The sequence below is a fragment of the Panthera leo genome, chromosome E1 (assembly GCF_018350215.1).
Source record: "Panthera leo isolate Ple1 chromosome E1, P.leo_Ple1_pat1.1, whole genome shotgun sequence".
Taxonomy (NCBI): Eukaryota; Metazoa; Chordata; class Mammalia; order Carnivora; family Felidae; genus Panthera; species Panthera leo.
This window is the reverse complement of record NC_056692.1, coordinates 25,836,169-25,849,638: the sequence shown is the minus strand read 5'-3', so window position 1 is coordinate 25,849,638 and position 13,470 is coordinate 25,836,169. Positions and strand designations below refer to the sequence as shown.

Genomic DNA, 13,470 nt, shown 5'->3' with positions numbered 1-13,470 from the left:
GCATGCACTTCTACTTGGCGGTAACCTCCATGAGTACAAAGACTGTCTGATTTGTTCCCCATTATGTAGTCTAAGCCTAACACAGAAATTTCTCAATTAATATGCAGAGTCAGTGATTAAAAACCTCACAGGATTTTGAGGAGATGAATGAGATTAAAGATATGAAATGCCTAACCTTGTACTTGGCCCTTGGAAAGTGCTTATTTACTAGTCTGCCTTGCTTGGAGACACATTTCTACCTGAGTGAAGTGAATGCTCAAAGAAGTATACAAGCCCTTGGTTATGCCCATTTAAGTGATGAAAGGGCACCTCCTGGGAGAAAAGACAGGCACTTCGAAAGCCCTTTGATTTGGGGATATTTTCCAATACGACCAGTGCTGACCCTGAAGCTGCTGCTGCAGCTTACTTTCTGGCGATGGGAAAAGAAGCCGATCAGACACAAAGCCACCGATGTCACGGATGGTGGCAGGAGGTCCCCCAGTAATACCAATGGCTTCCTGGCCTTAGGGTCTTCCAAGGAGATTCACGAAACTAGACCCGGGCATGGAAACTAGATTTTCGAGGGCCCCCAGTACACTAGACTATTGTTCCAGGACAGAAACAACTCAGAATGAAAGGATGAGTGAGATTTTCCTTGCATTGGCCACAATACATATGTTTGTTCAAGAAAAAAAAGTTGGAGCAAGAAGACATGGACGTCTGCTGCTAAAGAAAAGCCTGTTTGTGCAGCCACAGTGGTGAGATTGTTCAGGGAGTTCATCTTGAAAGTCCAATTACCCCAACAACATGGCCAAGATCAGTGTCATATTGGGGTGTGCCAACACTCCAGCCTCTTCAGTACCAGATGTGAGTTACACAGGAAATCTGCCTTGTGGGAGGACAGGCATCCACCAGACTAGCTAGCCCATCTGGGTGGACACCACCTTTCTTCCTGCCCCCTTCCATCTCCTTGGACAGGCTTGAGGATACCACCATAGATACCAAATAACTACAAAATGTAGAATCCCGGACTTGGATCCAGGTCTGCTGTTCTTAGGGGGTGAATTGTGGAGAACACTTGCAAGGGCCAGGACCTCTTCATGATGACCCAGGACCCACATTCAAGGGGCAAGAGATCAAAAGATCCTCTTGCTTTGTTTCTAACAGAACTCCCTGAAACCACACCAACCTGGAGAAATACGAGTCTCCTGAGGTTAGGATGGGAAGTGACCTATATCTCCTAACACTAGACTTAAAATGTACCTTTCAACATAGGGTGCCAAGTTCCCTTCTGCCCTACCTTTTAGGGGGATTCAAGGGTAACAATTTACCTACAGGTTCTTCAGGCAGCCTAGAAATTAGTACACACTGAGTTCTCTAAACAGTGAATAACGTGCCCTGATATGGATATAAAAAACAAAAATCTAAAATTCTCACAAACTATGGGGCACCTGGGTGGCTCAGTCAGTTAAGCATCCGACTTTGGCTCAGGTCATGATCTCACAGTTCGTGGGTTCGAGCCCTGAGTCAAGCTCTGTGCTGACAGTACAGATCCTCTGTCTCCCTCTCTGTCTGCCCCTCTCCAACTTGCATGTGTGCTATCAAAAATAAACATTAAAAAAAAAAGAAAAAAAGAAAATAAAATTCTCACAAATGAAGCAGCCTAAATGTGGACTTTGAAGGATGTAACACCGACAAGTGCAGGAAGATCCAATCTTGAAGAGGTGCCACCACATAGAATTTCTAACCTCTGATGGGGTTTATAAAATTTCTCAAAAAGAAAGTTGATTTAAAAAAAATTTCTTTTAATATTTTTTCATTTTTGAGAGACAGAGAGAGAGGTGGGGGGAGGGGGAGAGAGAGAGGGAGACACAGGATCCGAAGCAGGCTCCAAGCTCTGAGCTGTCAGCACAGAGTCTGACGCAGGGCTCGAACCCATAAACAGCGAGACCATGACCTGAGGCAAAGTCGGATGCTTAACCAACTGAGCCACCCAGGCGCCCTGAAAGTTGATTGTAAATTAATGTCTTAAGATAAATCTGTATGTGCTGATATGGAAAACAAGTTAGGGCTTCTGTATACTATGAGCTCAAGCGAGAAAAAAAGGATAGGTACACATGTATGATGTTTGTAATACACTCACACAAAATATGTGTAAGTAATAATAATAGCTAATACTTATATAGCATTTACTGTCAGGTAGTATTTTTTGTGTGTGGTGGGCAGGCAATATTTTAAGTGTTCTTCATATTAACACACTGAATCCTCACAGCAACCCTAGGATATAGGTATACACTTTTATGGATGAAGAAATGAGGCACAGAGAGGTTAAGTAACTCGTCCAAGGTCACACAGCTAGTGAGAGGCAGAGCTGGGAACTGAAGTCAGTGTGAGCTGTTCCAGAATCCACGTTCTAATCTGCTGAGCTAACCTGCTATGGATGTTCTGGAAGATCCTCAAAAGCCACTTAGAACACAGCCTTCCCTCTTTGGCCTTCAACCTTGCTCCCAGCTGCTCAACAGAACTGGGGGCCCTTTTTCTCTCACACCATTTGCCACTCGAGCCATCTGTTTCTACAGCATGAGCCTGGGAGCTCTCAGAGGGAAAGGCACAGAGGCCTCCCTCTTGTCATGTCTCTCACACCTCTAATTTGTGGTTCATAGCTTGGCTTTAATTAACGGGGTTCAGGGGAAACACTGGTTTCCGAGAGATGGTTCACATGCAGGCGAAAGAGAGAGATCTGAGAGTTCTTTAGATGGGCTCCATTCCCGATTACTCAAATGGCCCTTTGAAAGAGGGATCTGTGGGTCAGGGAAGCTCATATGCATATATGCATAACAGGGAAGAAGGCCTGGCTATCTGGAAGCTGGATATCAGGAAGGAATGTGATCCCTTTTGATACATGCACCTGGCAAACCTATGGCAATTCCCTCTGATAATTGAGAATCAGAACCAGGTTCATTAAGCTTTGAGTTTTTATATTTATTATTATTAACCACATGGAGAGCAATGACTAATTCCTGACACATGGCTAGAATATGGCTTCCTTATTAAGGAAACACAAGGAGGTAGACTAAATGCTTTAAGAAAGAAAACTGCTTTAAGCATATAAGCTTTTCCCTTCATCTTCAACCACCAACGTTCTCATTTGCTAGTGTTCATGGCTTCTTCTTACAAATTGCCATTTGACTTCACAGGTTTCTTACAAGGGTGTAGAGGTTCACGGAAGGCTCCTGGTCTCCCCCTTGTCATCTGTCCTTCCTCCTTCATCCATAAACAGGCCACCACTTTCCCACAGCGGCTGCCTCACAATCTTAAAGCACCTAGGGTCGCCTGTCTAGCTCCAGACTCTTCTCAGAGTGCCTTACATATCCATTTTCCTGGGGAGGTAGGACACACTTTGGGAAGAGGAAGCAACATCTATCTGAGATGAGGACTATTCTCTCTCAGGGAAAGCAATCAAATCAAAATATTTTTTCATGCTGTGATGAAGCTGGGAAACAGAGGCTAAGTGAGGCAGGAAAGGGTCAGGGCTACATTGGCCATGCCACGGTCCATGTGACACCCACTTCAGGTCCAGTTATGCCCCTCCAAGCAGCTCCCTGCTGTCCTTACTTTAAAAAGGCAACTTGAGGAGTGATGCTCTGGAGTTTAGTACTCAAACATTCTCATCTCCCCACACCAGTGCCCTCCAAAATTTTACACTACCTCGCCATTATCCTTCATTATGAATGGGGAAAAAAAGGAGACTCTGGATATCTCTTCTATCTTGAAAATTTTGAGGGATGTTTGCAGAACCGTAGAGAATTATCTAATTCCCCTATAAGCTTTCTCACACAGGCTAAGTTTCTTTTTTTTTCTTCTGTCACTAAACCTAGAACTCGAAAGGAGACTTACTCTTCATTGGTGGGGGTGGGGTGGGGTGGGTATTAACCCTTGTTAGGATCAAGAACCGTGGACTCCGAAAGGAAACAGGATTCCATGCTGAAAATACGCAGAGGGTGGGCCAGACAGGTCCTCAGCATCTCTGCTGGAAGAGTCCATATAGCCAGATAGAGGGGACACGACACAGAATACTCTCCAGGCCTACTTATGCTTTGGTACATAAACTTTATTATAAGTACAATGTTGCCAGATTCCGGTGCATAAAAAACTGGCCGAAAAAACTCAAACCATAAATAATGCCAAGTAATAAAGGAGGTGAATGTTTCTGTTATTAGATTCTTTCATTGTATAAATCTGTTTAATAAGCTGGCTAGGAATCACTGATAGAAAACAGACTTAGTATGGTGTTACAGACCAACCCGTTCTAAAAGGCCAATATGGGAACTCATGCCAAGTTATAGTTTTCTGTTCTTAACCAATGCAACTTAAAATGCAATTGTTGTTTTCTTGTTCAAAAGTGGAAAATGGCTTAGGAGGCTGTGTTTAGAGGGAGGAAAAGGCATGCTTGGTGTCACAGATTACTACCCCCTCCTTCTTCCTCTCCTCTCCACCCCCAACACTCTTCACTTGAAGGCACTTTACCATATTTATAGATCATGCTGCCTTTTGTCTTACTCACCCAGAGGGGCTGGGGTCTGTGTACAACTCATAGTTTTTAGAGTCCTATTTCTCAACATTTATATGCGTGTGTTTAGAAAAATCCCTCCAAATATCCTCCTTTTGACCCAAGAACCATGGCAACCACTTTGACTAAAGAAATTCACTGAACATTAAAGGGGGTGGCGAGGGGGAGTGTGATGAGATGGTGGGGCGGATGGAATGGAGGTCTCTGGGGTCACATTCATCTTCCAACACTATGGTTTCTAACGGCTTGTTGATGTTTTTCTGGGGTTGGTTACTATCATCATGATGGGCTGTAAAATGAAATGCTATAAACTAGCTGAGGACTTAAGGGGAAATATTTGCCAAATGGCATAAACAACAACACCAGGAGTCCCCACATACTCGGCCTCACTCACAGGGCTTGGCCATTGTACCCAGGCTGCTGTTTACAGCACTGGGATGCATAAACTCCACCGCCCGGCCAGTCTACTCTCTGACCCTAGTTCCCAGGTCCCTTTTTTAGGAGGCCCACACACAGCTAAATAGATAAAACAGAGCTAATTGGATGAAATAGGTATTTATCTGCCCAATTTAATTAGTGTTTGGAAAATTTAAGTCTCAATGGTATAAAGGTGCATCGGAATTGTTTGTGTAACTGTTACATTTGTAACTATGTATCAGATGTTTTGCTATGCGTTTTATAGAGGTCATGTGGAAGTGCCTATAGAAGGTGTTCCAAAAAATTAGTTAAAAGTTGGAATTAAATCCTTATGGTTATTTCCCAACAAGTTAGCCATTAATTCTGTAGTCAGGAATATGACTCCTTACAGAATACCGTTTATATGGGAAAAAGTAATTCAACGTAGAGCACTTGGGACATGAAATTCCTTAGAGGCTTTTCAGTAGTTTCTGGGATTCATATTGTTCCTTTTGTTTCTGAATACTAATTTGGGGGGACAAAATCCCATTGAGGAAGACTAGGATTATTCCTGTTTTACACAGGTGGATGCTAACCACAGAAGATGACGTTTAAAAGGCTGCTTGGTAAGGTATACCATGATATGTATTGTATATTTGAAAGTTGCGAAGAGAGTAGATCTCAAAAGTTCTCAGCATGAAGGGAATAAAAAGTATGTGAGGTGATAGACATTGATTAATCTTGTTGTGGTGATCATTTCACAATATAGACATAGACCAAAACATTATGTTGTACACCTTAAGCTTATGCAGTGTTAGATGTCAACCATATCTCAGTAAAACTGAAAAAAATAAAAGGGGCTGCTTACATGTTGGCTAGAGGCTAAAGAAGGGTAATACCACATGTATCATACTTACAGCTGTGGGAAATGCAACGGGAGAAAGAAAGAATGGGTTAGATTTGTCTGAGATTACTCTCAAGTAATTTTAGGAGTCCTATTACTCAAGGAACTTAAGTAAAACTCTAGTAAATGCTAGTAAAACTAGAGGGGGGGACAGGAAAAATTACAGGTAGTATTCTTTGTTCCCCCCCAATCAAAGTAAAAACGGACACAAAGTTTTCCTTCTGGGAACAATCCCAGAGGAATGACACAGCTGAGGCAGACTGCAGTGTATTCTCTGTGACCGTGGGGACAGCAACCAACATTCAGCAAGTGCCAGCCCGAGCTTGACACCATGGTAGGCCCTTGGCTTCATCCTTCCTCTCGTAATTCCTTGGCGTATGGGGAAAGAAGAAAGAGAAAACCACAAGGACTCAGCAGGAATGATTCTCTGACAAACGCTGTCAGACTTTGGAGAGAATCACAGAATCTAGGAAAATGGGCCCGGAGGTTCTGATGCCAAACTGGCCAAGAGATCCAGAGCTGTTCCTAGAAAGATCTGAGACCAGGAAATAACAGAGTTAGAAATAACCATCCTACCTAAGCCTGGGGAAAAAAATCCAAAGCTCCATTAAGGAATGATTAATACTAATGAAGATCTATGTGTTTATTTTCAAAGAAGTGTTTGAAAGAAAAGAGCTTCTTTAATTATCTTTGGGAATTAATATCTGGTGATACAGATAATGTTGTGGTTCCTAAGGTGAGTTTTGTTTTCATTTAAAAATGAAACAAAACCTGCTAATCTCTCTCCTTTTTTAGAGATTTATTTATTTTTGAGAGAGAGAGAGAGAGAGAGAGAGAGAGCAAGTGGGGAAGAGGCAGAGAGAGAGGGGGGACAGAAGATCTGAAGCGGGCTCTTCAGTGACAGCAGCGAGTCCAATGCGGGGCTCGAACTCACGAATCATGAGATCATGACCTGAGCTCAAGTCAGACGCTCCACTGACTGAGCCACCCAGGTGCCCCACGAAAACTGCTAGTCTCTGACTAAATAGTTATAACCAAACCAATACTGTACTGCCAGAGTACTTTCATTGTTAGCAAAGTATCTTAAAGAAATAAAAAACATCCAACAATAGAAAGTTTCATCTAGGGGTGCCTGGGTGGCTCAGATGGTTGGGCGACCGACTTCGGCTCAGGTCACGATCTCACAGTTCGTGAGTTCGAGCCTCATGTTGGGCTCTGTGCTGACAGCTCAGAGCCTGGAGCCTGCTTCAGATTCTGTGTCTCCCCTCTCTCTACCCCTCTCCTGCTCACGCTCTGTGCCTCTGTCTCTCAGTAATAAATAAACGTTAAAAAGTTAAAAAAAAAAAAAAGAAAAAAAAAAGAAAGTTTCATCTATACGTTCATCTCACGGGATGTTCACAACTCAGGTGCAGAGCTGAAGCATCTGGATGTACCTGAGGTCATGCAGCTGCCAAGAAGAGAACCAGGGTCAGAAGTCAGGTGTACCACCTTTTCTATACTATACTGCTTTGCCACATACAGAAGTGGGGCTTTGTACTGTTCTCATTAACTGTTTGAACACTGGAAACACATACTACGATGTTTGAGGCCTCCTAAATCAGCAGCGGCCCAGGGCTCTGGATTAGGCACACTGGTGGATTTGGGAGATAAGCCTCTGGGTCAAATTCAATGAAACAAGAGGGATACACACAGACCTTAGGGATTAAGGTTTTCATTGCTCAGTATTGTCTTTCTGGTGGAATCAAGACCAGGGGAAATAACAACAAAGGCAGCCATCATTACTGATCGCCTACTCTGCGCCAGTGACTCTTCTAAGCATATAACATATATTCATTTAAAGCAGTGTGCACATTTAACAGAGGAGGAAGAATTTTAAGGAACTTGCTAAAGTTTACAGAGTAAAGAGGCAAATGATGGATTTGAATCTGGGTTTGTCCATCTTTCTTTTTAGTTCAGTCCCTGCGGCTGTTTCCACTTTTCTGCTTTCTCTCCAGCTGCTTTTGGGTGGGAGGGGGGTGGTGTTTTTCCCATATTCTCTGCCCCCATCTCTGTCCTCTCCCCGCACGCAAAAGCAGCTCCCTGCCTTCCATGGCTTTTCTCTCCCCCAGTTCACCTCTCTGTGCCGTGTACCTGCTGAATTCTGTGGTTCAGGTTGTGCAGATTGTTGTGCTAATCCTCAGATCAGTTTTCTAGGTGTGCAGGATGGTTTAGTGTTGGGCTGGCTGTATTTCATGGACGCGAGACACACAAAAAACTTCCATGCTGTTCTGCCATCTTGGCTTCTCCCCCGGGTTTGTCCATCTTTCAAAGCCCATGAACTTTCTAGTAAGGCTGTCTTTGCTCCTGGCTGGGCTCAGCACTGCTTTCAGCTCACTGCCCCGTTCTGCAGCGTGTGCTGATGCTCTGCTTTCTCCATTCCTTGCACTACACAGAGTAGAAACTGTTCACTCAACTGAGCAGCTGAGTCAGAGTTCACTTGATTCTTCGTTACCCACTGTGTCATCTGGCAACGCCATGAGAGGCATCCTCATTCACTGAGTAAGGCCAGTATTTCATCTTTAGAGGAGTAAGCCCCCATAAAAATGGCAATCCTCTTATGAAAGATCGTGCATAGCCGTTACTTTCATCCTAATATGAATAAAAACTTTAGAAAATGACTCAGAAGGCAAATGGAGAGAATTTGAGGATATCAGGCAACTGAAAGAGACAGGTTGGAGGTTCGATAACTTATGGACGTGTCAGGTACATTGAGATGCGTACACAGTTCTATGAACGCCCACAGGAGATGTCACATACCTTCCTCTTCCTCCCTCCCTTCCAAGGAGGCCCCTTACAGAAGGTGACATATATGTTGAATCTCACAGTATGACTAAGAATGGAAAAAGCAAAAGTGAGAGGGGCATTCTGGGCATCAAATAGTGTAACTAATATGGAGAATGACACAAAGTCTGGTGATGCTGAAACATAAAATTCATGGCAGGAAGTGGTTAGAGCTGTAGATATAGGGGCAGGCAGAAACCAGACCAAGGAAAGTCTTTGTAGACCACGCTAAAAAGGTTGGGCTTTTTGTTGTGGGCAAACAGGGAGCCTCTGAAAGGCTGTAGACAGAGTAGTAACACGGTCAGAGTGGCCATGTCACAGGACAGATAAGTGGATGCCAAAGTGAAGACAGGAAGTCTAGATAATTCCAATAATCAAGCAATGAATTAGGTAGTGGTAATATGAATGAAAAGGAAAAAGGACAAATTTGAGAACTATTTAAGAAGAAATCAGCAGGAGCTGGGTACTTGCGTGGAGAATGAAGGAGAAAGAGGCAATGGTGAGGATGACTCCTGTATTTCTAGTTTTACTGACAGGGTGGATGGTGGTGCTACAAGTTCAGACCAGAAAATAATAAATGGCGTTGTTGGAAGTGGAGCACGGTTAGACTAGATTAGGCCAGGAAAATTTCTACTCTTTAGCCATCCATTCAACAAATATTAAGAACACCTACTAAGTGCCAGGCACAGAGCTTGGTGCTAGGGTCACAGAGATGACTTTTCAATCTCTGCTGTCCAGGGGCTCACAATCCAGAAGGGAATCAGAAATGTTAGCCAGGGGCATCTGGCTGGCTCAGTTGGAAGAGCATGTGACTCTCGATCTCCAGGTCATGAGTTCGAGGCCCACGCTGGTTGTAGAGATTACTTAAAAACAAAAATAAATGTTAACCAGGAAACTAAAGCATGGTGTGCCGAGGGCTCAGTAAAGGGGGGGACCAGAGAGGATGGAGAAACACTGATCCTGCCCCAAACCAAAGACGGGCAGGGGATGAGAGGGTCGGCACCGGCATACACCCGGGCCCCCTTCCTGAGGGCTGGTCTCTCCCCACTGTACCTGCTCCCCTAAAAAGAGGTCAAGGACAGAAATGAGAAATGACAGGAGGCAAGAGCACCAAAGTCCAATTAACAACAGGTGGTAAGGCTGTCAGTTCAAATCGCCGTTCTGGAAGTCAAGCAGATTTGAGGCTGACTCTGGATCAGTACTCAAACTCTATTAAACCTACAGCAGTAATTGCTCAGTGAGGCCCATGTGTTCCTTCTCACCCAGTGGATGCTTCTCTGGCAGTTCAGAAGTTCCAGGCTGCTGCTGTGTCCCCACACATAGGCGCTTGTTTACATTCTTTCCCTAGTCTCACAGAGGAGAGATTGTTTTTTCTTTTTTTTTTTTCAGGCAGCTCAGAAGATGCCCACAGACAGAGTCTCCTGCAGCCGTGTGCAGCTCTAGTTCCCCATAAATCCTCTTCATTTTGTCTCCATCAGAGGACGTTCAAATATTATTCGAAAAATCAATAACATCCCTGGCTTTGCTGTATCAGCAGAGTTGTTCAGCACACAGGCCGATGGCTGCGGTGCACTGCTCCATCTCAGAGGTCCCGTTGCTGGGCAAGTCTTTGCCTTTAATGGCCAGCCTGAAAGGCAGGGTGGGAGCTCATCACAGATTGGGCTTTTTCAGCCATTCTTTGCTTTGAGTAGCCTAGAACTTCTGATGGTGAAGTGGCACTGTCTCTCCAAAAGCCCTTATTGCATGATGGGAAACTTGGGAAATGATCCAAACACTATACTAGATCCTCTGAGTTTACAGTCAGAACTACTCCATTTCATGGTCTTTCTTTCTCTTAGATAAAAACACGCCCAGGGGCTATAGCTAATCCTATAAATGAAGGGTCATATAAAGTAAGGTTGTCTTTTCTTCCAAAGCTGGAAAAAAACCTACATGAATTCTGGAACCTCATCACTTACCGATGTGACCTAAACTCCCTATATCTTAGTTTTCTCAGCAATAAAATAGGAGTAGTGATATGGACCTTCTGAGTCTGAGTCTGTTGTGAGGATTAAATATGACAATCCTAGGGCTCCTGGTAAAGAGACTAAAACTAGTGTAAGAAAACAATGCATTTTTATTTCCAGTTCTCAATTCATAATAAAGAGGATATTTCATTCCTTAAGAGTCGAAAAAATGACCATACCAAAAAAAAAAAAAAAAAAAAATAGCGGGAAAATTTGCATTTCATTATTGGAATGGTGTGGTTAGCATGTTGAAGATTCCATTAGATGGTACCAATTTTCACATTAAGTGGACATGAGTTATTGCTGAATACTTGACATCGTCTCTGGAGAATAAGACATCATAGCCACATAAATGATAAAGTCAGATTTCATGGTATGTCTAGATGTGACATCAAGAGTCAAGATAAGAAAAGTCAAGTTATATACCATAGATGATAGGAGAAGCCTGGGAGGAGGAAGGGAAATTCTGGCTCTTTCTTCCAGTGGGGCAAGAGTGGTAATGAGTGATTATGCAGAGAATCTTCTATTTTTCTTAGCATTAGCTGACTGAATGAGTTTTCCCCAGAAAGACACCCCTAATTATAGGGATGATATGGATTATTTTTCATTTACTACTTAAATATCCCTTATATGAAAATGTTAAGTTGCAATACAATTGTAAGAGGAGTGCAGAGGGAGCAGATTTTCCACACTGCAAAAAATTCTTTCTTTCTGCTAAAAGTTCCTTTAAATTGTAACCCCATTCAAAGCTTTCTAACCTAGGGTCCACTGGTTTAGACAGAATTCAGGTGGCCTTGGCTGACCTTGGTTTTGCTAACCTCTAACTGAACTTCAGCACTTCTATCAATTATGAATGTTGGCAACAAATAGTGGTTCACAGTACCTATGACTGTCACCAATAGAAATTAGCATTTTTATTGCACATTACTATTGTTGTAATTTACACCAAGGATTGGGAAACTTCTTCTGTAAAGGGCCAGATGGCAAATATTTTAGACTTTGAAAGCCATATGATCTCAGTCCAACTATTCAACTCTGCTGTTGCAGCATGAAAGCCAGCAGAGATGATATGTAAATGAATGAGCATGGCTGTGTTCCAATAAAACTTTATTTACGAAAATGGTCTGTGGGCTATAGTTTGCTGACCTGGTGTACATACCTTATGACTTTAAAATTATAGTAGTGATTAGTTCTTGTTACTGAATATGTTAAAAAAATAAATATGCATTACTATATCATAAATGTGTGGGCTATAAAATATTTTAATACTGACATTCAGATACATGTTATTTTAAGCATTGAAAAATATTCTGAGAATGGGTCCACAGGTTTTATTGGATTGCCAATAGTCCATAGCATGAAGATTAAGATGTCTTGTCATATAGATATAGTGCTTGTTTACAAATTACTCCTGGGCAGAGGCTAGAAGGGATAGGGAAGAGGAAAGATAGAAAACAAAATCAGAGTGGTAGATGGCACTGTCCACTGAAACTAATCAGGTAGGAAATCAAAACCTCTCTGGACTTCCCAGGGCAGTCTATGAAAAACTGGAATTCTTTTCCCTCTGTTCAGCTACTGCAGGCAGTTTCATGTTTTGTACATTACTTCTCTCTGTTTACAACGGCACTTAGGATTCCCAGTCTGCCTTCCCTGCCATTACTTCTTGCTGCCACACATTTTTCTGAAGGGTTTACAGTGCAAATATGTTACTTAAGCACAACACGTTCAGATACCCCAAATTGTGACTTGCCTTCCTGATGATTTATTTCCCCAAATGTCACCTGAATAATGCTTATGGGATAGTAGGGAGCAAGTTTTCACTTTGGAATTTTCTACTTAGAAACCTGAAGTGGAAAGATGGGGGGAGCTGGAGGAGAGGAGGGGACCTGGGGACCAGGCTTCTCTGTGCCTCATCAAGGTCAAAGCTCTATGAAAATATCCTCAGGGTCTTGGAGCAGTGAAACCAACTGGGAATATATGTGACAACTCACATCTTTCTCATGGAGGACAGGCTGTTTTGTCTTTTAAGTATAAGCCATATTTACTTCTAATAATGCAATAGCAAAATATAATGTGAGGAGAAAGCACCTTCTGCTTAGTACTGTACTAAACAGCTCTGGGTTACATTTACAATTTTAATAAACTGATTTGTCAAAACTGTCAGAATCAAGGGAGATCATCTGGATACCAGATGAACAAAAATATCTGTAATTATAAGTTGTCCATTTTTCTCTTTCATCTTCTATATATGTATCTGTGAGCAGCTACATATTTTCATGCACATACGTACACATAAATTTTAGATCATTTAAAAAAACCTGTCATAACAAAATTCAGGAGAGTAGAATATACAGTTCTCCTGGGATAGCAGTGGGGCCTAGAGGCTAAGCCGTGCTCCCCATCCTAGGACCAATATCCTTTTGCTGAACTATTCTGTCAGAGCCAAAACATTTCAGTTTCATTACCACCTGGATTGTTACTAATGTTTGCTGGTTACTCACTTGCTGTGGGACCACAGGCAAGTAACTGAACTTCTCTGGCTCTCTGAGACCTATGTGTGAAATAAACATTTTGATACACGTTAACTGCCTCACATAAGTGGCACAAATATTAATGAGATTCTTTTGGTAAAGAACCCCAAGCCCTCTGAAGAATGCTATGAAATATTGCCGTGAATGTCATGAATTAATTACTTAATTAACATACTTCCCTCAAGTTTAATCAGAATCCTATCTTCTACAATGCAAGTGTTAGATTATGGTATGTGACTACTTTCAGCTGGAAGGTAGCCCACA

At 42.6% G+C, this 13,470-nt stretch overlaps 1 protein-coding gene across 8 annotated transcripts in view; it reads right to left on the bottom strand.

Annotated features, from left to right (window-relative positions):
* Nucleotides 1-13,470, bottom strand: part of BCAS3 (BCAS3 microtubule associated cell migration factor) — a 608,014-nt gene that overhangs the window by 69,462 nt on the left and 525,082 nt on the right. Inside the window, exon 23 of one of the 8 annotated variants that reach the window (XM_042915736.1) lies at nucleotides 9,747-10,296. The exons of the other annotated variants lie outside the window; for them this stretch is intronic. Within the exon in view, the coding sequence (XP_042771670.1) occupies nucleotides 10,130-10,296 (167 nt within the window). The 3' untranslated portion in view covers nucleotides 9,747-10,129. Of the gene's footprint in view, nucleotides 1-9,746; nucleotides 10,297-13,470 lie in introns of those variants that run through there. 8 annotated transcript variants of the gene reach the window in all.